This window comes from Maylandia zebra, linkage group LG22, assembly GCF_041146795.1.
Source record: "Maylandia zebra isolate NMK-2024a linkage group LG22, Mzebra_GT3a, whole genome shotgun sequence".
Taxonomy (NCBI): domain Eukaryota; kingdom Metazoa; phylum Chordata; class Actinopteri; order Cichliformes; family Cichlidae; genus Maylandia; species Maylandia zebra.
The window spans coordinates 34599556-34624997 of NC_135187.1; the positions used below are offsets into that span (position 1 = coordinate 34599556).

Below are 25442 nucleotides of genomic sequence, written 5' to 3' on the forward strand. Positions count from 1 at the left end.
TTTTTTCATTTGTCCACCTTATTCCGTAACTCAGGTAAAATTTAGGTGAAGGCGTCATTACAAAGGCTTCAGTGTTCTATTTCTAACTTAAAGAACAACTGACTGTTCTTTAAGTTATACTTTGTAATTATAAATATACACTGATTGGTTTGTAATTAGGCCTTCCAACAAATTAATATTTTCTCACAAAACTAAAGTTTTGTGAGAAAATATTAATTTGTGTCTGCACCTTCGACGCATGATATGAAGGATCATTTATCACCAAGGAAGGGGTCCCCTTCACCAAATAAGCAAAAATGTAAAGGAAAGAGGCAGCATGACTGTTATTTTGTATTAACCGGTGTCACAGATTAACTAGTGTTGATCAAACAGATTGGTTGTAGAATTGCTTCTCAGGAGCCACTACCAACAAAGCAGGAATGTGGTGAATACTTTGTCTTTACAAATGTGTGATGAACCGAAGATTTGAACCAAAATTTTGATTCATCAGTCCATAAAACCTCCTTCCAGTCTTCCATTGGCAGTGTTTCATGGCCCAGGCAAGCCTATTTGTCTTATTATGATGTCTTAGCAATGGCTTTCTTGCTGCAACTCGTCCTGTCAAACCTGCAGCTGGAATTCTTCTCTTCGCAGTTGAAACCGAGTCTTGCTTACTACGACCACTATTAAGCTGTGCTTGAAGCTGTTGTCCTGTGAGCAGCTTATCACGCAAGCTGTTAACTCTCAGAAACTTGTCCTCTGATTTAGTTGTGGCTTTGGGTCTGTCAGACCTTTTCCTGTTAGTTTGTTTCTGAGAGACTTTTGATGGTGAAGAAAACTGTACTTACAGGCACCTTGATGTTCTTTGCAATTTCTCTGTAGGAAACACCTACATGTTATGATGGTCTGTCTCTCTTTCATTGTTAATTGCCTTTTTCTCACCATTTTTGTAGCAACACACTACTCCTCTGCAGTACAATACTGTAGTTTTCAAGGCTTGATCAACCTCTATTGCTGAGGAACAGCTTTAAATTGTTAATCTATGTTGTGTTCCCTGAAAAAGGCCTTTTTGTATAATTCTGTTATTTTTCACTTTTGGTTAACCTTACCTTTAAAACCAACAAACAAACAAACATTTGTACCATTTCAAACTATTCATTGGACTTGAACGACATGAACTGTAATAAATAACTGGAAAAATTGGGGTGTTCTAAAACTTTTGACTGGTAGTTTATATTTGTCAAAGTTACATGCTTCAAAACATTAAACCAATTTCAGCATTAGACAAAAATAATCTGCGTAAATACAAAATCCAGGTTTTCAATAATGATTTCATTTATTAAGAGAAAAAGCTAGCCAAACCTTCGTGGTCCTATATGAAAAATCAACTGCCCCCTAAACCTAAGAGATGGTTGTACCACGCCTGGCAGCAAGGGTCAAGCACTTGTGATAAACGGCAATGAGTCTTTCACATTGATGTGGAGGAACTTTGGCCCACAATTTTTGGCAGAATTGTTTTCATTCAGGCACATTCAAGGGTTTTGTCCCACCAGTCTGCAGAATATTTCCCCAAAAGTCTTGTGTATCATCAAAATGTGTTTTGCCTTGTGTTCATTTTGGCCAGCTATGGAACTCTCCCTCGGATATTTTTTCCCAGTGTGCGTCTCATTGCTGAATCAAGAACACTAACCTTAACTGAGACAAGTGAGGCCTGGAGATATTGTTCTGGATTCTGATACCTTATCCAGGAGGTCACGACCCAATGTGTTATTAGAATCATTTGATAGAAAGTTTGAAAGTTCGCCACAGTTTTCTCCATTTTTGTGGATAAGGGCTCTTACCTTGGTTTCCCTGGAGTCCCAAAGCCTTAGAAAGGACTTTGTAACCATTTCCAAAATCGCAAATGTCAATGATTTTGTTTCTCATCAGTTCTTGCGCTTGTTTAATTTTATCAGACAGGTTACACTTGAATTACTTCTCAGTTCAAGAGTTTTGACAGCAATCAGGGTAGGGTGCGGATAGTGAAACTGATATTCACTGTGATTAATCATAGTTAATTCATTTTAATGAAGTCCCTCATTGGTAAAATACCCCATGTTACAACCCTGTTGACAACAGCCAGCTTCGTAGAGGCCACAAAGGTGACATTTAGGTCTTTAGGTCGTGGCAAAATTCACTTTTTTTCTCCTTTCATTGTTTATTTTGTTTTTGTTTGGAAAGGAGATTGTGTCAAAGTCACATGCACTCTACTGGAAGCTGGGCACAGTTGGAATCCTGCAATCTAAAGTGCCTTTATAAAGTGCCTTAAGTGCCTTTATTTATAGGTACAGCTATTTTTTCTGTCACTTTCAGTTTTTTATATGTTTCAATGATGAAAGCTTCTGCTTTAAAAAAAAACCCCAAAACGGTTGCTTGTTATTACATAATAGTTCATAAGCAGTACTGGATTGAGTTTTAGGATCTTCTAAACTAAAATAAACGGGATGAAATAATTTGGAATTTATTTGGGGTAAGTCCTATATTATTCCCATGTATAGGCAGATTGTGGTTGTGAATTGCTCCTGCATGAAACTCAGTGTGAGAACTTCACATGGTCTTCAGTGATCAAACATACGTAGCTATGCAGCATTAAAAAAATTAAAAAAAAGGGGTCTCATTGGCTGACTTTAAAAGATTTTCCTCCAGTACACATTACTAACTACAAGCTGCAAGACTCGTAGTTACAAGCTGCAAGACTCGTAGTTACAAGCTGCAAGACTCGTAGTTACAAGCTGCAAGACTCGTAGTTACAAGCTGCAAGACTCGTAGTTACAAGCTGCAAGACTCGTAGTTACAAGCTGCAAGACTCGTAGTTACGTGTCATTTAGCGGTGTTAAGCCTATTGCCAAAGGAAAATGTCTGTGTATACAAACACAGACACACACACACTTGAGCGATTAAGGCCAGCAGGAAGTCAATTTGCCAGTCCTGATAAATTGAGACATGGCTTTAGAGAAGTGCCAGTGCTCTCTGCCTTCATAAAAGTATTAAAAATGCAAAGCAGGGGGCTTTCAGCAGCTGCCATTGCTCACCTTGAATTTGAAGATAAATACTGCACTGAAATGCCTAAGTGGCTGGGGCTGCAAGGAAAATCAGAAAGCAGCTTAATCCTGAAGATCTCCAGCAGTGTTCTCGGCACATGTCTGGGGCCAAACTGGCACTGTGTTCTAACTAGGGATGGACCGATCCAATATTACGTATCGGTCCGATACTGACCTAAATTAATGGATCGGATATCGGAGAGAAATAAAAAATGTAATCCGATCCATTAAATATCAAAAAAGCACCTCACAAAACTTGCGACATGGCGTAACTCTGCTCATAACCGTAGCACGTCGGAGCAGTATGCATCAAGTGATAGAGCGTCTGTGGCGTGCGAGACCTGTCAGCGGTCTGGTTGAGTATTTGTAGCCTCGCTACCAAACAGCATTTCATCTCCGAGAAAGTTATCCAAGAGAGAAGTAAAGCAAGTGTGTAAGTTCATCTCTGAATGTTTGTAAAGCATTCCCGCGTTAAGCTTAACAACCAATATATGGCGCAACTGCTTCTTCTCTCTCCCTCCCTCTCCTGTTGCTACTTCAATCGTGAAACTGATTAATGATCAGCTGATCGGCTTTTCTGTCGCGAGTCCGTCTCTCTTGTTTGTTTATCGCCCACTTCGTCCCAGAAAGAGGAAACCAGCGGCTGAACAACAGCAGCACGTTTAAGCTTGATAATCTGTTGTTAGTAGAGCTGGGTGATATAAGATTTTTTCATATCACGATATGTTTTTTTCATTTCAGGCGATAACGATATATACCATGATATAAGCTAAATAACTATATTTGTAAGATTTAAATGTGCCGTTGCTCACAAGTAAAATGTGAAATAATCAGCAGCTTGTTTTGATTTAAATATTCATTTCCCATAATAAGTTCAACAGGGTAGATGTACTTAAGGAACATGAGACTTTTTCAGATAAATAAAGGCAAATATTGCAAACTACACAAAAGGCAGCCGCTAAAGCGTTTAAGTTTCAAAACAGAACAAACAAAACAGACTAAATTGTCAATTCCACTTAGAAACAAAATATTAATTCTAAAAATAAATCTTAGTTTGTTTTACAGAAGAACAGACAAAATTGACTAACTTTTGTCAATATCAAATAAACTGAGAACTAAAAGGAAATTCTCAATCTCTCCTTGTTGTATAGCTGAGCTTTTCAAACAGTTTTAACAGTTACTTTATTCTGACAAAAGCCGAATGATGAATTAGCGCTTCCAGTCAGAGATTAAGCTGCACCGCTTTACTGTATTTCCAGACTTGCTTTCGGCACAATTTACAGTGCGCGCTACTCTGTTTTTTTGTCAGACTTGAAATAGCCGAAATACCTTCACACTACGGAGCTTCTATGGCTCTTCCGTTCGACAATCTCTCTGGCATTGGAACCATCATCTGTTTTCTCTTCGGTAACGCTCTCGGTTGATTTTTCTAGTCGGCACACTCATTTCCTCCATTCCCCGGGTGGAATGGCGGTTGACTGCTTCCCAAACAAATACAGCATGGCACTTTTGCTGTACGTAACAAGTCACGTGACGTGACGCTGCGGCTGTGATTGGTTCGGCTCTGCGCTACTTAATTTGGATTGGCTGTTCTTTTTTTTTTTTTTTTCTTTTTTTTAAGAGGACAAGAGCGGTGAGGTCTATCGCAATAGTTTAATTTTTCTATCGAGAAAAAGTTATTTCGCAATACATATCGTTATCGTTCTATCGCCCAGCTCTAGTTGTTAGAATTTATTTAATATTACTTTCTACACCAGGATCTTTTTCTACGTAGCTGACGGCTGGTAACTGTCTAGCAAAGTTTAGCCAGGGGGGCCGATAAGGATTGAACAGTGAAAAGGGGGCACAAAGACATACTTTTCTTTCATATTCTCAGTTAAAATGTCGAGCTTTTAATAAATAATTATCTGAATTTTACACCCAAAGTTTTAATCTGATGTAAGATGTATAGAAGTCCATTACTGTATATAGTAACTATTAAGTCTAATATACCCTAGTAAGCTATAGTACTATTTCCATCTGTGCAGTCTGCAATTCTGTTGAAGAAAGATGTTGAATCTATTTATTATTTCTTGAAAAATAATTGATTTCTGTGCATTTTTTTCCCACACTGCATCAAATTAAAGTTGATTACGTCGATTAAGCATCATGAGGTGGAGGGTGGTTCCCTATTTTTTATTTTTTTTTTGCTGGCAGTTTGCAACCCTATTAGTTAGGTTGCTTACTCTTTAAAATACAGTGGGGCAAAAAAGTATTTAGTCAGCCACCGATTGTGCAAGTTCCCCCACCTAAAATGATGACAGAGGTCAGTAATTTGCACCAGAGGTACATTTCAACTGTGAGAGACAGAATGTGAAAAAAATATCCATGAATCCACATGGTAGGATTTGTAAAGAATTTATTCGTAAATCAGGGTGGAAAATAAGTATTTGGTCAATAACAAAAATACAACTCAATACTTTGTAACATAACCTTTGTTGGCAATAACAGAGGTCAAACGTTTACTATAGGTCTTTACCAGGTTTGCACACACAGTAGCTGGTATTTTGGCCCATTCCTCCATGCAGATCTTCTCGAGAGCAGTGATGTTTTGGGGCTGTCGCCGAGCAACACGGACTTTCAACTCCCGCCACAGATTTTCTATGGGGTTGAGGTCTGGAGACTGGCTAGGCCACTCCAGGACTTTCAAATGCTTCTTACGGAGCCACTCCTTTGTTGCCCGGGCGGTGTGTTTTGGATCATTGTCATGTTGGAAGACCAAGCCTCGTTTCATCTTCAAAGTTCTCACTGATGGAAGGAGGTTTTGGCTCAAAATCTCACGATACATGGCCCCATTCATTCTGTCCTTAACACGGATCAGTCGTCCTGTCCCCTTGGCAGAAAAACGGCCCCATAGCATGATGTTTCCACCCCCATGCTTCACAGTAGGTATGGTGTTCTTGGGATGCAACTCAGTATTCTTCTTCCTCCAAACACGACGAGTTCTACTTTGGTTTCATCTGACCACATGACATTCTCCCAATCCTCTGCTGTATCATCCATGTGCTCTCTGGCAAACTTCAGACGGGCCTGGACATGCACTGGCTTCAGCAGCGGAACACGTCTGGCACTGCGGGATTTGATTCCCTGCCGTTGTAGTGTGTTACTGATGGTGACCTTTGTTACTTTGGTCCCAGCTCTCTGCAGGTCATTCACCAGGTCCCCCCGTGTGGTTCTGGGATCTTTGCTCACCGTTCTCATGATCATTTTGACCCCACGGGATGAGATCTTGCGTGGAGCCCCAGATCGAGGGAGATTATCAGTGGTCTTGTATGTCTTCCATTTTCTGATGATTGCTCCCACAGTTGATTTTTTCACACCAAGCTGCTTGCCTATTGTAGATTCACTCTTCCCAGTCTGGTGCAGGTCTACAATACTTTTCCTGGTGTCCTTCGAAAGCTCTTTGGTCTTGGCCATGGCGGAGTTTGGAGTCTGACTGTTTGAGGCTGTGGACAGGTGTCTTTTATACAGATGATGAGTTCAAACAGGTACCATTCATACAGGTAACGAGTGGGGGACAGAAAAGCTTCTTACAGACGACGTTACAGGTCTGTGAGAGCCAGAGATTTTCCTTGTTTGAGGTGACCAAATACTTATTTTCCACCCTAATTTACGAATAAATTCTTTACAAATCCTACCATGTGAATTCATGGATTTTTTTTTCACATTCTGTCTCTCACAGTTGAAGTGTACCTCTGGTGCAAATTACTGACCTCTGTCATCATTTTAAGTGGGGGAACTTGCACAATCGGTGGCTGACTAAATACTTTTTTGCCCCACTGTACCAGAATAGGGAGGATGGAGCAGGTTTAAGTTTATTAGATTGATCAGTTTTGCTGAACTATGAAATATTTTGGGTGCAGTGTATGTTTTGCATAAAGGTATAACAGAATAGCTTTAGTGTTTTGTTTTTTTTTTGTTGTTGTTTTTAAACTTGAGTATGAACTTATACAAAATGCAGCAAGATATTAAAAAAAAACATTTTTATTGATTAAAAAACACTATCGGATTCATATCGGTATCGGCCGATATCCAAATTTATGATATCGGTATCGGACATAAAAAAAGTCATATCGTGCCATTTCTAGTTCTAACATACTCCCATTTCATAGATAGACTTCAGGCTCTTCTCACCACTCTGTGTTACTGACTCAGCTGGAAGAACCCAATGAAAAATTTTCTTGAATTCCAAGTGAGAACCTCTAGATCACATATTGACTAGAGAAAAAACAATTACTAACAATTCGAGAAGCGGTGAAGGAAGCCATGACATCAGGGATGTCGCTCTTTTGAACTGAACTAACAGCAGAGTTAAACTGGAAAAATACAAGAAACTGTGCATCATCGGAACAACTGAGAAATGCACTGGAGAAATAGATGAGGACATGAACGAAGCGTCTTACCTTGAAGGATGCTACTGATGTAATATTATTAGAATTGATGGTATTCCAGAGGGTGCAGAAGGCACCTCCACTGTCGCTTTTATAAAAAAAATCTGATGAAGTTGGAACTGGCTTGAAAACACTAAGCTGAACCAAGAGTGTGACCTGGGAATAGAGTGAGCACACTGGGCCCTTGTGCCAAAGGTGATACACGCGAATCTTATTAGGCTAAATCTCAGGGGTCAAAACTTTGCATTTGCATCTTTTCCATTCTCTAATTTGACTATGACCCCTAACTTTTATTTGGATTCCCATACTGTCACTCTGATTTTGTTTGAACATTATAGTAGAATGACATTTTAGGAATAGCCATATTCTTCTCTTCTTGTTTTAACCATAAATACTGATGCTTCTGAATCTGCCTCCAAGCTTTGTTTTTTATTTTTTTCTCTTTTCTCACTTAAAACTGGGAACCTCATTTGTTGGCTGCAAGGTTTTGGATTATGCTATTTGTGTTCATTTTGAGGTCTGTGATAATAAATGCAGTTTCTTTTTTTTTTTTTTTTAAAGATAGCTATCAAAAAACTTAAAAAAAAAAAAGAAGAGAGTTTTCACACACTTTCACATCTTCTAGAAGCAGGAAGAAGAGAGGAGTGAACCATATAAGGCTTATATGATTTAGTCATGAAAGTGGCCACTTTCATATATTGTTTTAGTAAGTTTTCAAAACATACTAGTTTCATTTATATACTTTTTCTAGGGATCATATCTTTTTTTCACTCTTGTATGCTTTTCATACAAGTTTCACACAAGACAGATACAAACTTTATAAGATTTATATATATCTTTTCCATATGGCAGTCAAAAAACGAGGGGCTACCTCTGTAGCATGGAAATGGTTTGGTTATGAAAAGTCTGACACAGACCAGATAAAACTGTACTATGCAATTATGCTGCAAACCGGTCCCCACCTCAGACTCAAACACAGCAAATCTCTTCTACCACCGATACAAAAATCATGTGAAAGAGTATGAAGAGAGTTTACTGATGAGAAGAAAAAAAGAGCTGCCAGGTGCTCCAAATAAACCTTAGACTCAAACGTTAGAACAGGCTTTTCCCCGCAGCACGCCGTGTAATAAATACTCACAAAGAAAATGGCGGCCCGAGATTCACAGAATTTACAGAAAATGCACTATTTTGTGATATAAATGCTTCAATGGCTATCAGTTTGTCAGTTTGACTCTAAAGTGCTGTACTGTATGTTTGTAAGTTTTCTCCCCAACAAACACAACAATGTCGACAAAACGTCGAGTGGGTGCCTTTGGCTTGATTCTATAGTACTGCATTTATTTTTCTACAAGGTTTGAACTTAGAGAGTGTTTAAACAAGAGAGAAAAGTGTGAAAATGTTCCTGCCTGTCTGAGAAAAGTGTATAAAGTGTGTAGTGAGGGGTTTTACAGCCTTAAAACATCTATAATAATTGTAAAAAATAAAGTCGGCTACTTTGCGGATCACTTATCGCAGGTTATTGTTAGAACATAACTACCGCGATAACGAGGGACCGCTGTAGTTATATATAGTTAGCTAGTGAAGCAGACTGCAAAACCTTGATGATCACACAATTTTTTTAATTATCTTTTTTTTTTTTTGCAGACAGGGAATACTGTATATGATTTCGTTGATTTTATCCCAAAATCTCGTTTCTTCCTTTTCTGTGCATGTTACCTGTTGTTTGACTGTTTAATTTGGAAAATAAAAAAGGGAAAAAAACAACAACAAAAAAACTATCACCATGTGGGCAAAAATACGTTTGCCTTAGAGGCCTGGATACAAAGCACGCACACACACACACACACACACACACACACACACACACAAAACAAAAAAAAACAAAAAAAAAAACAACATCATATGTATATACATACATATACATATATAAATAAATATGTACACTGATAATAACTGTGCCAAATGTGGTCATATCTAATCTGATATTTCTATTTGATTAGAAATGTACAGACTAGTGTCCAGCTTTAATCACAAGGGGCTTAACTTTTTACTTTAGCATCAACACCATCTGGAACCAGAAAGATGAAACCTTAAAAAAAAAAAAGTAGACCAAGTGACGGGTTGCAGAAAGTCAATAAATATGCCATCTTTTAGCTTAAAAAAAAACAATAAATGAACTGAGCAACATAGTCAAAAGTGTTTAACATTCTGTTTCTTTGGATTACTCACTGTACTTCTGAGCCGACATGCTGGTTTTTAAATTCCTATTTATAACCACAAAACCTATACACATAAACAATGTTATCTTTGCTAGAGATCAGAATTACTGAGACTGAGGATTTTAATGAGTAACAGCACAGACCTACTGCTTTTAAAACATGTCTCTATGGAGCCCATCTGTTTAGTCTGTTCAAACTGGGTTTGTACCTTCCTACTCTTGTTTCTCATCAAACACAGTGAATCAAAAAGGAACAACTTTTTGATTCAAGTTCATTTTCTTCTCTTTTATTATTTTGAGTTCCACCAGGAGAACGCCTGTGTGTTTTTTGTATGCAGTAACACTGTTTATATTGCATGCGTGAGATCACCGTGTGCAACGTACTGATAACCTTAGAAGAAGAGGGAACTAATGGGAACGCAAGTTAATTATTTGTAATCAATATGAATGTGTCAGTTAGCCAGTGACAACATGAGATACACTGTAATTAGAGTGGAGGAACAATAGAGCATGCAAACCTTTTGCACATTTTAGCTAATATGAGCTGGTTCCAGTGTGTCAGTACACACAGTGCCTCTTACTTGATGTTTCTTGGGCTCTGGTGACATCTCCTGTGGGATGAATTTGATCGGTCCTTTGATCTGCCTCCTGGACCTCTTGGTGCCATCTGGTAACGTCTCCATGGCAATATCAGCTTCATCGCTGCTGGCTTGGTCACACTCAGAGCATTGCCTAAGGAAATTGAAAACGACTTGACTCATTTAATTGAATTAATTTTTTTCTTTTTTAATCATACACCTAAATCTTCAGTCTTTAATGTAACGATTAGTTGATTGTGTTTACAAACAGACAATGCGGTGCACATCGCAAATTAGCTCACATAGACACATTAGTTGTGCCGCTTCTTAATGATGGTATCTTAGCTAACAAGCCCAACTACCAGATTCAACTTGTAATTGGCTAAAAATCACTTAGTCTGGTGAGAGGGACGTTGCTAGCTGTCAGTTTTTTCAAGCAATGCTCAAATTTCCACATTCCGACCCTTCAGGAGCTGTCCACTCAGCACAGCAACTGTTAATATAGAGCGTTATTAAATTTATTGCTAATGCAATTATATGGCACATTGACTTTGAGGAAATTTTAGATGGCACTCGTCATCAAAAAGGTTGCCTACCCCTGGTCTAGCATAAACACAATATACAGTTCCCTGTTAGTGTAGGAAATGGAAATCAGCCGAGACAGCTCTGAAACATCTGCTTACATCTTGTTGAATTCATTTGCGTAAATCAAAAAAGAGCAGCAGGTCATCTGCCTGTACAGTAAGAATCTGCCCCGCTCACATTAAAAATTATTGCGAGTGGTGCTTCTTTTCTCCAAGCTGAGCCATTACAACCGATGTTAGAGTTTCCCACCTGCTGAATGTCATTTTAACCCCTGACTGTTCAGATGTGGAGACAAACTAACACTCTACAACGTAGGCAACAGAAAATAGCTATTTTTTAAAATTATTTTACTCATTGTTTTCTACATAATAGAATGAAGCTGAGTACATTATGAGTACATTAAAATTAGAATGTGGATTTGAATAACATTTGTATTCTAATGTACTAGTATTAATTCAAAAATTAAATACGAAAATATGAATACTGCAGAAGATTTAATTACTTTTGCATAAAAACAGAATAGGTAGAATTGTCATTCAAAGAGCTACTTTTTACTTTTTTACTTTCAGACCATTTACTTTTTCACTTTTAACTGAGTAAAAAAAGTTTAGTATTTTTTAACACAGATTTTTGTACTTTTGCTTAAGTAAAGAGTCTCAGTAAATTTGCCGCTTCTGGTTATTATAAATCTCCGGCTCTCTTCCACAGCTTGTCTTTGTCCTGTCGTCTTCCCCTCACCTCCAACCAGTCGCTGCAGATGGCCGCCCCTCCCTGAGCCTGGTTCTGCTGGAGGTTTCTCCCTGTTAAAAGGGAGTTTTTACCTTCCCACTGTGGCCAAACTGCTTGTTCATAGGGGGTCATATGATTGTGGTTCTCTCTGCTTTCTCTGAATTATTGTAGGATCTTTACTCTTCTTTTTAATATAAAGCCGCTTGAGGCAGCTGTTGTTGTGTGCTATATAAATAAAATTGAATGAACTGAATTGCACTTAAGGAAATGAGAAATGGGGTTAATGTGTGACTTTCACTAATGACTGTTTTGTGCCAGTTTTATCTCATATGACTCACAACAACGGATGCTGTCAGCTGCTCAAATTAGATCACTATTCATGGTGTTTAGGGGAGAGCCTCAGGGTCCACTTAAACCCAACTTACCAATAGCTGTTCTTGGTCTTCTTGGGCATTCGTGTTAGTGGTGGCTCCAGGCAGCCCAGGTGGTAGTAGAGCTTGCATGTGTCACACAGTACAAGCAGATGTTGGTCCTGGTTTTTTTTACAAATTCCGCAGCTGCAGAAATACATCAGGTTTCAGTGAGTATGAGAAATAATGAGCATGAGAAAAGGTTGTTGCTTTTTGTTTTATTTTTGTTTTATAACAAAATTTCTCTAACTGTATAATGAATTCCAACAGGAAAGAGGGAAAGAGCCTCCGTGTTTTACAGATGATACTCACTGATGTATCGCGCTTTTGATCTCCTCTGTACATATTGAAAACAATTTGATTCATCACTCCGTAACACCAGTTGCCACGGATTTTCAGTCCAGTTATGCTATTTAAGTATAACCTCATTTCCCCATTTCCCTTCCTTAAGAAGGGCTTCTTGACAGACACCCATCAAGTGAGACCTTTTCTTATTAGGCTTCAGTAAACAGCTGATGGATCAGCTGAAGGGCCAGATGCTTCTGTCGGGTCCTATGTCAGGTTTTTGTTTCCCATTTCTTAAAAGACTTTCACAGACGTTGTTTATCAGCTACAGGTAGCTTTTAGACCCATCACTTCCACATGCACTACTCCAATTTCCTCAAATATTGCATGAGCACACTTCATCCACACTGAGATATCCCATGTTGTCAGCTCAAGCTCTTTGGGAATCACTGTGAAGTTTTATATTATAGAAGTCTGTCAGACTGTTATCTTTGGTATTTTATAGAAATGTGATTTTGGGTTTAAAACAGAATGATGTCCGTCTTCACTTGCATTAACATGTCTTCAGACCTGAAACTGGGTTTTTCAAGGAACAGCTACTAAATGAACAACTTACACTTGGAAGCGGCTTAAGATGTTTTTCTTGCATAATCAGTCAGTGGATAATCAAGGAACAGATCTCATCTGACCATGAAATTGCTTGTCAGACAACTGTTGCGTTTTTAGCCTCTAAAAAAATATGGACTGAGAATAAATAAAAATGGCAGCCGCCAGTTTTACCCCTCAGTCTCCTAGCAGTTGTACCTATGGTACAAGTTTGAAAATTCTAGGTAACTTCCTTCTGGAGTTATCACAATCACAATATTTTCAGAAAACCTGACCTCTCATCTTAATCATAAAGTCGAGGTCGCTGAAATCCAAACTCACACAAAATCTTTAGTAGTAGATATTAATTTTAAAATTATAGATTGTGAATGCGATAACTCAAGAATGAGGCAAACTTGGGTGTCCACACTGCCCGCCTGCTCACCTACTTGGCAGGGTGACAACAATACCTCATTAGCCTTTTATGGCTAAGGAGTGAAAATGGCTCCAATTCCAAACCAATTAATGCAATGCTTTTCTTAACTCCTTGAATTAAAGCTTTAAGACTGAACAAAAAAAATAAAAATAAAAAATGACTGCGGTGCCCCATAGGCAGAATGACAAGAACAAGTAGCAAATACTTATTTGAGCTAAATGTATCAGATTCAGATAAATTCTCCTATTTCAAAGCACTGAAGATGACGGATAAAAAACAATCCTCGTCCTAACATTTTACCCATTTCATTAACCTTTGCCTTTCTCGCTCCATCATGACTCAAAGCTATTGTGTGTTTACCTGTAGAGGATCGCTGGCAGACTAGATGCCTTCCCTTGGGTGCCTCCTTCCTTCTTGCTGGGCTTCCTTTCTTTTGGGGCCTTCAAGATTGGTGGAGTATTTAATTTCTACCAAAAAATAGAAAAAAGAAACACACACACAAAAAGTTTGATGAATATTTAATATACATGAAAAGTAACTTATACTTCACTGCGAAGTAGATTTTATAAAAACTAAGACAAATAAGATTTTCTTTGAAAAAGGAATACACAGCTCATCATAGTATTCAAGTCAGTTAAATTTCTGAAATATTGATGTAGTCAGTTAAGTAGCAGGGGGTTCCCAGATGCTTTGAAAATGAACAACATTTGCACTAGAATGGCAAGAATGAGACAACCCCCAAAACAGAAATGGTTTTTCATATTCCCCCCCCCCCAGTTTTTCAACTCCAGGAGTTGGGCTACTTGTAGCCCAACAAGTATCTGTTTGCAGTGGGTCCTGCAAGCAGATACTTCAGAGGTTTCCCTTAGGCAGTATTATTAGAAGGGAGAGCTTACATTTTCATTGTAATACAGATGATATCCTGGTATCTCCACAAAGCCATATGATAGACCTCACTCAGTTAAATCCAAGAAATATCTTGAAGACATAAAGACTTGGATAACCTCTAATTTCTCTCCTTGTAATTGCAGATAAAACTGAGGTTATTGTACCCTACCCTTATTGTACTAGTTAGAAAAATTGTGCCCAGACTTCTAGCAACACTTTGAGAACCAGGACATGTCCTTCAGTGCATAGGATAGCATACATTTTCACTGCTAGGCAGATGATACATAGCTTCATTGATCACCAAAGGATGTGGCAGAAATCTAAACGCATAAAGACAGATGACCTCTAATTTTCTGTTTCTAAATTCAGAAAATAAAAATATTGTGTCTAACCAGATGCTTATTCTGGATAGCAATACCTTTGCTTCTATTTACACTGTGAGCGATTTTGAGCAGGATGTGCCCTTCATTGTGCATACTGAACAAATATGTAGAACTGCTTTCGTCCATTTACTTTCTTCCAGTATCTCTAAAATTAGAAATATCCTGTCTCAGAGTGAGTGCTGAAAAACTAGTTCATGCATTTATTACTTCTAGGCTCGACTACTGTAATTCATTATTATCAGGATGTCCTAAAAAGCCTTCAGTTAATCCAAAATGCTGCAGCAAGAGTACTGTCAGGGACTAGAAAGAGAGCACAGTTTGCCCATACTGGCTTCTCTTCATTTGCTCGGTGCTAAATACTAAATAATATTGAATTTAAAACCTTTGTCATCACATACAAGGTCTGGCTGCTGGAGGCTTCCCATGATGCACTGTTTCTTCTTCAATCATCTTTTTTCACTCTCCATGTGTTTATAATCCACTCTGCATTTAATCAGTTATTCTTAATCACAATTGATCTTGTGTCCCATGTCCCTCCATACCACCATTCTTTACCATGGTGATGGTGTCCAAGTGAGATTTGCGGAGATATGGGCACCCAGAAACCTGAAGGTGAAGACAGAACTGCTCTAGGCATCCGCCCACAACAGAATGATGAGCTCCCAATAGGTTTTTTTTTGTTTGGTTTAAATGACCCCTGATGGTACTATTTTTGTCAATATTGAAGATTGTTTTTGAAAATGGAAACAAAGGTTATCACAAGAAGTATGAGAGTCATAACTTGACAGAGAAAAGCCATGTGGGTCTGAGCCATTCAACTGAGCTAATGTTAGCCACAGCAGGCATGGATACAGCTGAGCCCACACTCCTGAATAATCCTGAAAGAGCTTTGTGACTTCAGAAAAGATAACAACGAACAATATGCGGATATTAAACGTGGGGTTAAGAAGGCAGAAGGAGGAATCTAAGAGACCGAGACAGTGCTACAATCGGCATCAACACTAATTATGAAAGAAGAGGTTCTTTGGAGAGCATGACAGAAGAAAGAGGTGTTTTATGAAGGGGTCGTGGACTCACCTATGTAAGGATGGCGCCAAAGCAACAAGAGAAATGATGACAACACTGTGCTAAAACCTACAGCCACCCCAGATCAAGAAGAGATCCACTTGAGAAGCTTCAGGTGTTCAGGAGAGATATGATGATGACCGAAGATCTCGGATTGTTTTACAAATCTGATATTTTAGTAAGACTGGTGATTCCTCTCTGGAAACATGACTATGGAGACATTATATAATAATATGTGTTCAACAAAATTTCATGCTAAATGGAAAGACATTGAACTCTCAATGATGAAAGACCCACCAACCCAAGCAATTTTAGCTCATACGAATTTAGATATACATCTTGAGATGACTGAAAACCCATGAATCAAAAGTCATCGTCTGATGTGTTTTTTCATAACTCCAAAGCAAATGGTACATCTTGACACAGGTACATTGAACTGTTGGAGGTTATGTCGTGTATTGGCACATATTTTGGGACAGCCCAAATATTAAACTCTTATGGCTCAACAAAGCTTTAATCAGTATATTTAAGGTAAATAATATTCCTTTAGAATTTTCCACCATATTCTTGGGAAATTCAGATCATTTGCAGGACCTAATAAATAAATATCTTTGGGTTGGTCAGTTTAATTAAGCCTCTAGAGCCAGACTTTGTTGAAGTCTCTGCTGTTTAGAAATTTGGAGTAACATTCCTTATCTCTTTTGGGCTTTATGATCCCTTTTGGGCTTAGCATCAGGGGAAAAAGTAAACAATGTTAACTATAGCCACCATTAGTTCACGAGGTAGATATAGGGTCTGAATTTAATTGACATGGCCTTTAAGTCTGGTAAGCAATTACCATCTATAATTCTGTGGTTATGTCAACAGACCTGGAGTATATAATCACAGAACCCCCCACCCCTTCCAAAGTCTTTGTTGCAGTCCCGGAGCTTTAAGGTCTGGAGCAGTAGCTCCACTTAGGCATTGGGGACTTATGGATGGAGCCTGGATTCAATCAATAGACAACACTCCTGGACAAAACAGCTATAGTAAATCTCTGATTAAAGTTCTTCCGTGTTGTTTGAGAGGGATCTGGCATCGGTGAGGTAGATTGATGGAAACGGGGGTTTGTGCTGCTGCTTTCGCAGCTGGACATGACTGCCAGCTCTGCATCCCTGCTTCTGTTTCCTCTTCCTCCGCCGCCTGTGTCGCTTGCTGTTCCTGACAACCCACAGAATGCCCAGTGGTCTCACAATCTTAGGTGGGATACTGTGGGTCCAATCCAGATTAACACTTTTGGCTCTATCCTGGCCATTTGTGGCCACTTCACTTTTATTTTTTTCAACCATTTCCATTCTGTTAATGCAAATGGAATGAAACTTCCCAAAGGTCTACATTTTTTTAAAGATTTTTCAATTTTCAACATCAGCTCCTTAATAATGTCAATAATATTCACTATACACCAAATTGTTCCTCTTGGCTCTATCGTGGCCATTTTTGGCCAATTGAAACCCATTATAACCACCTTTTTTGATTCCTTGTTATTGACAGTACTAAATCATACAATTTAGGTAAATTTTCTTTCATTCTAAACTCAACACATGAAAATTGTAGTTTTTAAAGTTTTTTTTACCAAATTACATCATTTACCCATTTTTGGCCAAACAAGCAATTTAATGTAGTATTCCTTTTTTTTTTTTTTGCCTGTCCCGTTTGCCATCAGAATTATTGTCTAAAGGCGAAGAAAGATACCCAACGGATTTACTTACAGCCAGGCTACCAGGTCAGTAACCCACATCTGTCAGCACAGACCCTCCCCTCGCCCCAGCCACGAGGAAACCATCACCTAAGAGCCAATAGAGCCCCTAATAGGCCATGACCGCTACCCCGCGTTGAGCCCCCCAAGGAAGATGCTCATGTAATATTCCTAGTTTCTAGTAGCGGCCTTTGATGGCTTATCACACTCCAACAGACCAAAAGAATGACACAATTTTGACATAGGTTTGATCTTAAGGATCTAATAGTTTGTGCTTGTGCATGACATTGCAGCACAAACATGTATTTGCAAGATAGACTGGAATAAATTATGACGCATCAAATATTACACAGGTTGCAGTGAATTTCTGTCGATGCAGACTGTTGAGCTTTGAGGTTCCCAGTCAAACTTAGCTTTGAAGCACATGTTAAAAGCACTTTTACTCTTGTATTTTTCATGAAAAGATACCATACCCAAAATATCAACTCCCAAAAAAAAGAAAACCCGATCAAAGGACATTTTGCAGAGTTCAAAGCTGCAGCTGCAGCGCAAACGACAACAAACACTATTTATAAAGGTGTCCTGGAGTTTATGCAGGTGCAGACAGGCTTACTTACAGCAGTAGCACTTCCAGATCATTTATTCTGGCAATATGGCAAGAAGGTCATCACTGCTACAAGCACTGTCTATATGATCTGGTCAGAGAGCAAGGACAGCAGCAGTCATCTGTCCTTGAAGAAAAGACATCTGCCCAAGATGAAGAAACTTCCTCTCCAGATGATGAGAGGACAATCTCCAAAGAGGCTGACCACATTACCATGATGAGTACTAGCTAGTGCCGGAATCCTCTTCTGGGGTTTTTGTTTTTGTCTTTTCGTTTTTTTGTTTGTTTGTTTTTTGTTTTTTGTTTGGGGGGGGGGGGGGGGGGGGGGGGGGGGGTCTTTTGCTATTAGATAATATTTAATAAAACTATTTTGTTACAACCGGAAAACCGTGTGGGTCCCACTAACTGAAGAGAGACTGCTCTACAATCCAATACCTACTGGTATCAAACCAGGGCTCACCCTGTATGCAGTTTCCTGCATTAGCAGCCTGAGATCTACTTTTGACTTTTTTAAAACAAAGGCGGTCTTTTAGCTGCTGTGCACCCTTACGAACCTGCACGGGAGGCGAAGGCGTGAGGATTGTAGATGAAGTGGAGATGTGAGCCTTAACCAGAATAAAGCAATACATAGCATGTTGGATGACAACACTGGAAGTTCTCAGGAAGTAAAAAAAGGCATGGGGTTCAGACTCCAACTGACGGAGGAGCTCCAAGGACAACGTCTTTCCTTCGGTCACATTGGCAGAGGAACTCCTCAGATGAAAACTGGCACAGGGGAAACAACCCAGAGCTTCCTCCCCAGCTCCTCCAGTTGCAACAGTGGAAGATTTTGTTGTCTGTCTTTGGCTTCACCAAAACTACCACGGCGATATCCCACATGCTAAAGCAACAGAGGAATGTGCTTCTTTTGACCACAACGCACAAGGAACCAGCAGTTAGTGATGGGGATTAGAGGAAGCCTGGAAGCAAGAAGCAATCCTGGACTACAATAGGCACAAATACAGCTTGGATAACTTAGAGAGGATGCTGGCACCTTGAGTTGTAGAAGGAAAACTAACTGATGGCTGATGGCTCTTTTCTCCAATCTCCTGGATGTCTTGGGATACAATGCCTTTGTCCCACTGGAAACAACTTCACTGAAGTGGGGGAGTCCTCTACAACCTACAAATGAAGAGTGATCCTGGGAGAGCTGGGGCACATGCTGGTGACCTCGACAATTTCAGGACACCCTTGTCCCTGATTCTCAACCATTTCTGCCATTGATATCAAGACACAGTAGTCTGAACCAGAGTGTGACCCACACCCCACCATCAAAATGAGAAGAAGGTGCATAAGGTGCACCTCCAGGAACAGCAGCCCCTCAGGTTTAGAAAGTGTGCCTACAAAAACCACTCTACTGTGGTTAGCACATCTTGCTGCTAATGAGGATGCATACAGAAGCACACACACTGGAATATAAATTTTGATCATTTTTGTGGTTATTTGGTCATTAAATTGCCTTTCTGGCCACTAGCACACCATGTGTGATTTTCTTTTTGGCCATTCATCCAAAAAAATTAAATAACGTAAAAATAAATAATTGTTACTGTTACTGGTACTGCCCTGCAATGATGATTAAAAAAAAAAAAAAAAAAAAAGAGGTTTCATCATTCATATGCTAAAAAATGTGAACTTTGAACATTGCTATTTTCACCCAAAAGCGTAGTAATAATACGTAATCTGACTGGTATGCAAGGGTATAATTTCTGAATTTGAATTATAGTTTGGTTTTCATGACTAGGACCAGTGTTAATTTAAAAAAATCAAGTCAATGAAAGTAGAAAAATGTTTTAATATATATTAATTTTATAGCATTTTGTGAACGTAAACAGGAGGTGCCCATTTTTTTGTATTTTTTTGTTTTTCTGTCACTGCACAAAAAACAAAGATGCATAAAACTCATTAATACTTTTAATTATTGCTATGCATCAAACCTCCACCATGGTTAGAAAAGAAATCATTTTGCATGTATTATTTAAAAAAAAAAAAAAAATAGATTTTATGATTTTATCCCTATGTAAATAATTACAATTATGTGATTTAACTGGCATTTAAAGGGTTAAAATTCTGAATTTGAATGAAATTTTAATTTTCCTGAATAACACTGCTGCCAATTTAAAAAATTAAGTCAATGAAAGTGGATTATTTTTTTTTAATATATATTAATTTTATAGCATTTTGTAAATGTAAACAAGGGGTGGCCATTTTTGGCCACGAACAAGCTGAGGGAGTTTTTATGTTTTTGCTCTCCCTGCACAAAAATAATGCATTATAATCAATGTTGATGTGAATCAATTACATGTCGGAAGTGTGATTTTATCATGGTGGAAGCAAAACAGCAAAAGTAAGAGGAAATTCCTGACGATGTTTATGTGAAGCGAAATGTGAATCATAGTTTCGATCTACTTTCTCTGCTGGTTCAATCAATTTTGGTTGGAGGGAGATAAAACCTGCAGCTTCAGAATCTAGCGCAGATACACAAAGCACCTGCCACCTTTTCAAAATCAGTGAGCTGTCGGCTTTCAGCCCCAATGGCGTGTCCGTGTGTATGTGCCGTCAGGTGAGAAAGGCGACAGCTCACTGATTCGGATGCGTTGGGTCCGCGTTTTGTGTTTACGTCTTTGTGCAGAATCTGTGTACCAGCTCTCATTTACTGTTTTAGCTGTTTGGCGGTTGTAGAAATTTTGTGAGGTTTAACCTGAGATTCTGGCGGTTTGGACAAAATAAATTTATATTTAAAAATCGATTCAGGATTTTAATGAATCGATATCACGTTATCCAATCCAGAATCGATTTTAATCGATAATCAAAACCCAACCCTACTGCAAATATATAAAACTGTGAGATTTGAGGTTGTCTTCCACCTAGTACAGTGGACAAACAAACTGGTGTTTAAAGGGTTAAAAATGTAATTTAAGTAATAACTATTTTATATTTATGAAAAGAACTGGAGTTAGTTAAAAAGCTTTGTGGGAAAAAATGGCAAAAAAACAAAAAATTATTAAAATTACAGACCTAATCTGTTGGTGGACACTTTTGGCCACGAACAAGCTGAAAGGGTAGTGATTTTGATCAGACTCAGAAGGTTAAAGTCTGGGTTCGTCCATACGCACCAACATCAGAAACTAACTAATAAATACAAAGAGTGAATAACAGCTCACCAAGTGCTCTATTTGTACAAACAGGTTTCATCGTAGTTGAAGAAGCATTTTAGCTAAACAATTTTACCCACTAACTTGATGCAACAGAAAGCACAGTGAGCATTTATTGAACATCTGTTTGTTTTTGCCTGAGGGTTTGGTCTCAACAATATTAGCTGAAGCAGTCCTTTGCAAGTTTCCTCAAAGCAGAGAAGGGAAAAGGGAACCTGTTGTGTATGGTAGGTGAAAAGCGGCAGCAGATACATTCAAGCCTCCCCTGCATCTCAGGTGTAGTGCTGCCACGCAGGTTAATTAGAAAACTTATCTCGCAGGGATTCAGTCTCTCACTAAACAGACAAGGTTTTCCCCAAGGAAGCTCTAATCTGAGCATTCTCACTCTGCCTGCATCGCTGAAGGAGCATCTCCAGAGGGAAACCTGATAGATGGGAGGGGCAGGTGACCAAAGCACAAGGGCTTGCTGAGGCCATCTCTTTAACTAAAACTAAAGTCTGCCAGGGTGTAAGAACGAGAAAATGTCTCCACTGACAATATAGAGCAGTTTGGTTAACAAGCTTCATCAGACAGATAAAGAAGTTTAAAAGTACACATTTAAACAATGAGTTTGAACAATTTAAATAACAGTTCAGTAAGCTTTTAGGCATCTGGGTTTCTGCCAGACTGTAACCTATCCAAACACAGCGCAAAATGGACACTTGGGTCATATTTGTTCCACTTCAATCATTAATATCACAGCTTATTATTGTCACAGCAATTTATACTTGGTGGTTAAGATAAAGCCATTTTAACCATTGTAGTGGAAAAACACGTAATACATCAAGTATGCATCTTTTTAATCTTGAAAAGATTGAAAATAACTGCACTTAGTAACAACAAGACGTCAAATCCATATGCTTAGTTACGTCATTTGTAAAGATGACCTAAGACTATTGATAACACTTTTAGTTTGTCTTAATTGCAGAACTACGGTCTGCACATGGGTAACTTAAAAAAGTAATTTAATCTAAACGCTAATCATAGCACTCCTGGAATATGACTTCTGATGTTTTTCTTATGAAGTTGCCAGGAGTGCTAAACTTCTAGAGGCGTCAAGAACAAAAGCACTGACTGTGTAGTGGAAGAATGATGACAGTCCCAGTTGGGGACATCCATTTCTGCAAATGCACAGAAGGATGACAAATAGGAGATGAAAATGTGGCAGATAGATGACACAAAGGCATTCACTGCTGTGACTGATGTTGCTACTTAAACAGTGCATGTTCATAATTGGTGATTTATGGTGGTCATTGCAGATTCACTGCCACTCTTGCAAGTTCTTGTACATTCTGCTGCCTCGCCACCATATTAACATCATTTGACAACTTATCTGCTCAGCTCATACTCTCCACGACCACACGTCTAATAAAGCTTTTAATGGATTTACCTGCTGCTTAAACTATATACATAAAATCCTGAATCCTGAGTGGCTCCACCATCCCAGCATTACAGTGATGTAATATTCATTTTCCTCAATAAATTCATGTAAAGAATTAGTGGCATTTTCTAATTTCTGATCTGATCTTTTGATATTGTTTAGTATATAAAAGGTACGCAACTGATGAGGCTAAAATTAGCTTTACTTCACTGCAGATCACACGCAGCTCTTCATTTCATTGTCTAAACGTTTAACTAAAACCACATGTGATTTTAATACTTGTGACTTTCTTCACATGAAGAGTAGTAGTGGTGAGGTTTCTCTGGAGCCTTTTCAGAGGTGTGGATATGAGAACTAAAGGCTGTCTGTTAACCGTATGATCAACCTATCCAATATCCACTGCTCTAGGGTCCAGCTAACTTTTCCTTCACAACAAGAGCTGAATAAGCTATTCAGCGACCAGTATTAATCATACAAGTACACCTAATAAGAACCAAATCTCAGACATTTGGCACAACTGTCATTTCAGAGTCTTCTTAGAGAGTTTCTGATATATTGTGATTTAGCAACACAGTCAGCTATCTATTTTCTTCCACTTCAATTCAGCATCAGGGGTGACTTTATAATACGAGCAACTAAGGGCACAATTACCCTGTAATTAAATGTAATTTGGAGGTACTTATGGATACTTACAGATACTTTACAAGAAAAGACACATTGCACTGCAAATAACTTTAAGCACGCTGTAAGTCATAAACTGGGAACAACTAAGCTGTAGTGCCTCTTCACCTCACTGTGCAATACCTTTTGTGCAATACTTTTGTAAATAGTCAACGGTGCAATAGACTCAATACTTGAAATGTATTTATTCTATTTAGCCCCTTCGTATATTTTATTTATATTGTCTCTGTATTTATATATATGTGTGTGTGTGTGTGTGTGTGTGTGTGTGTGTGTGTGTGTGTGTGTGTGTGTGTGTGTGTGTGTGTGTGTATATATATATATATATAAAATATTCTGTAACTCTGTAACTTCTGTCGGTGCTGTGCTTTTTTGGAAATCGAATTTCCCAGAGGAACCCACCCGAGGGATTAATAAAGTTCTATCTAATCTAATCTAATCTAATCTAAAGTAATTTTAATTATGTCATACTTAAATAAATTTTATCGTAATTTCAGAAAAAACAATCAATATTTCCCCATTTTACATTAAGTACGCTTTTCTTTTTGGGGTGACTTAATCTTGCATAACATCTAGGTGTTTTACAGGAACAGAGACAGAAATTGCACTGTAGGAAATCTTAAACATGACATGAAGCACTACATATAAAAAGCTAAATTACATCATGGAGCGATCCTCTTAAACTGATTTTTAGTTTTAGTGTCGTTATTTTCCTCAGAGTTATCGATTCTGTCAGTAGTTAGCCAAGATAAACTAATGTCAGTCTATTAGCTGCAACCAACCAACCACATGACGTAACGTACAGACAGAAGACAGCGCCACACATGTTCTCAATTTTTAACTTTAAGCAGTTCTTTCTTAAATCCAGCTTCACAGACAGTGTTACAATCTACATCAGATTTTGAGAGCAGGGCTCCATGATTAAATTAGCCTTTATATGTTCGGTATTTCTTGTCCTATTTAAGTACACTGTAAGTCATACTAATTACTGAGTAATTCATTTTTAGTACACCATAGAGAGAGGGGTGGCAAAAGCAAAGGAAAAGGCTTTTTATCAGCTACATGCTTAACTGGACACTAAGTAAGGATCGCCTACATATAATGTAGGCAACTCGCTAGAAAGACAGATTGAGCTGCAGCAAGTTAACGTGATGAAAGCTAGAGCTTTAAATGTACTGACAGTACATGGATGGAAAAGAGCCTAGAAAGGTGGAGGTATGTGCTGTGGAGAAGAGGAGTGAAAGACAGAATGCATGTGTTTAAATGAGTGGGAGATAGTTGTAAGAGTAAAGATGCAAGGAGCAGAGGCAGTGACAGCAGATGAGTTTAAATATCTGGGGTCAACCATACAAAGCAACTGACAGCCCCACAAGAGAGGTGGAGAGAGAAGGATAGCAGCTAAAGAGAATATTACGGTTTACAACTTAGTGAGACGTGTTTTGGATGTATGATTTGGAGACGTGGCCCTGACAGAAATATGGGAGGCCCACCTGGAAGTGGCAGAGCTGAAGTTTCTAAGAATTTTATTAGAAGTGATTAGACTAGAAAGAATTGGAAATGAGTGGACATCAGACAGACAGCTCGATATGAGCAGTTTGGAGGACAAAGAGAGGCAAGGCTGAGATGGTTTGAAGAGAAGAGCACAAAAGGAGCACAAGTGCACAAGAGGCATGGTGGATATAATGGAAAAGGATGCTGATACTAGAGCTGTAAAAGGGGAAGACCACAGAGGAATTTCATGGACGTACCGAAGGACACGCAAAAGATGATGGTAGCGGTGGGGTGAGAAAACTTCTAAAAACACTGGCCCAAAGCAGAAGTGGAAAAAGAAGCACACTATGAATGCACATTTATTTTTGCTACTTTCATTTTACAAAGCTATATTTATGGAGATGTAGTACTATCGTGCTGTCTTGTAAAATATTATGCATGTCCAGATGTCTTCATTTTTAATGGGGACACAGTAATCGTGGAACATTTACAAAAAAAGGTTTCTAAAATGCCTCATAAGTTGCTGGAAACTTAAGGTTTTACTCCTCAGCCTTAAAAAGGTGATGGGGTATCGTTGTCCCCTTGCTGGGTGGAGGGACAGGCAGCATGGACACTTACAAATATACATAGATTAGTGTGTAATTATGTTTTCCAACAAAACTGATGCAC

The 25442-nt window shown here is 38.6% G+C and overlaps 1 protein-coding gene across 5 annotated transcripts in view; it reads right to left on the minus strand.

Moving 5' to 3' along the window:
- phf14 (PHD finger protein 14) overlaps positions 1 to 25442 on the minus strand; it is a 153779-nt gene that overhangs the window by 87967 nt on the left and 40370 nt on the right. For 4 of the 5 annotated variants that reach the window (XM_076879578.1, XM_004560965.3, XM_076879577.1 and 1 more), the window contains exons 12-14: positions 13676 to 13782; positions 12025 to 12156; positions 10289 to 10439 (exon numbers count right to left, since the gene is read on the minus strand). In XM_076879578.1, coding sequence (XP_076735693.1) covers positions 10289 to 10439; positions 12025 to 12156; positions 13676 to 13782 — 390 coding nt within the window. The remainder of the gene's footprint in view (positions 1 to 10288; positions 10440 to 12024; positions 12157 to 13675; positions 13783 to 25442) is intronic. The other variant, XM_076879579.1, reaches the window with a different exon arrangement.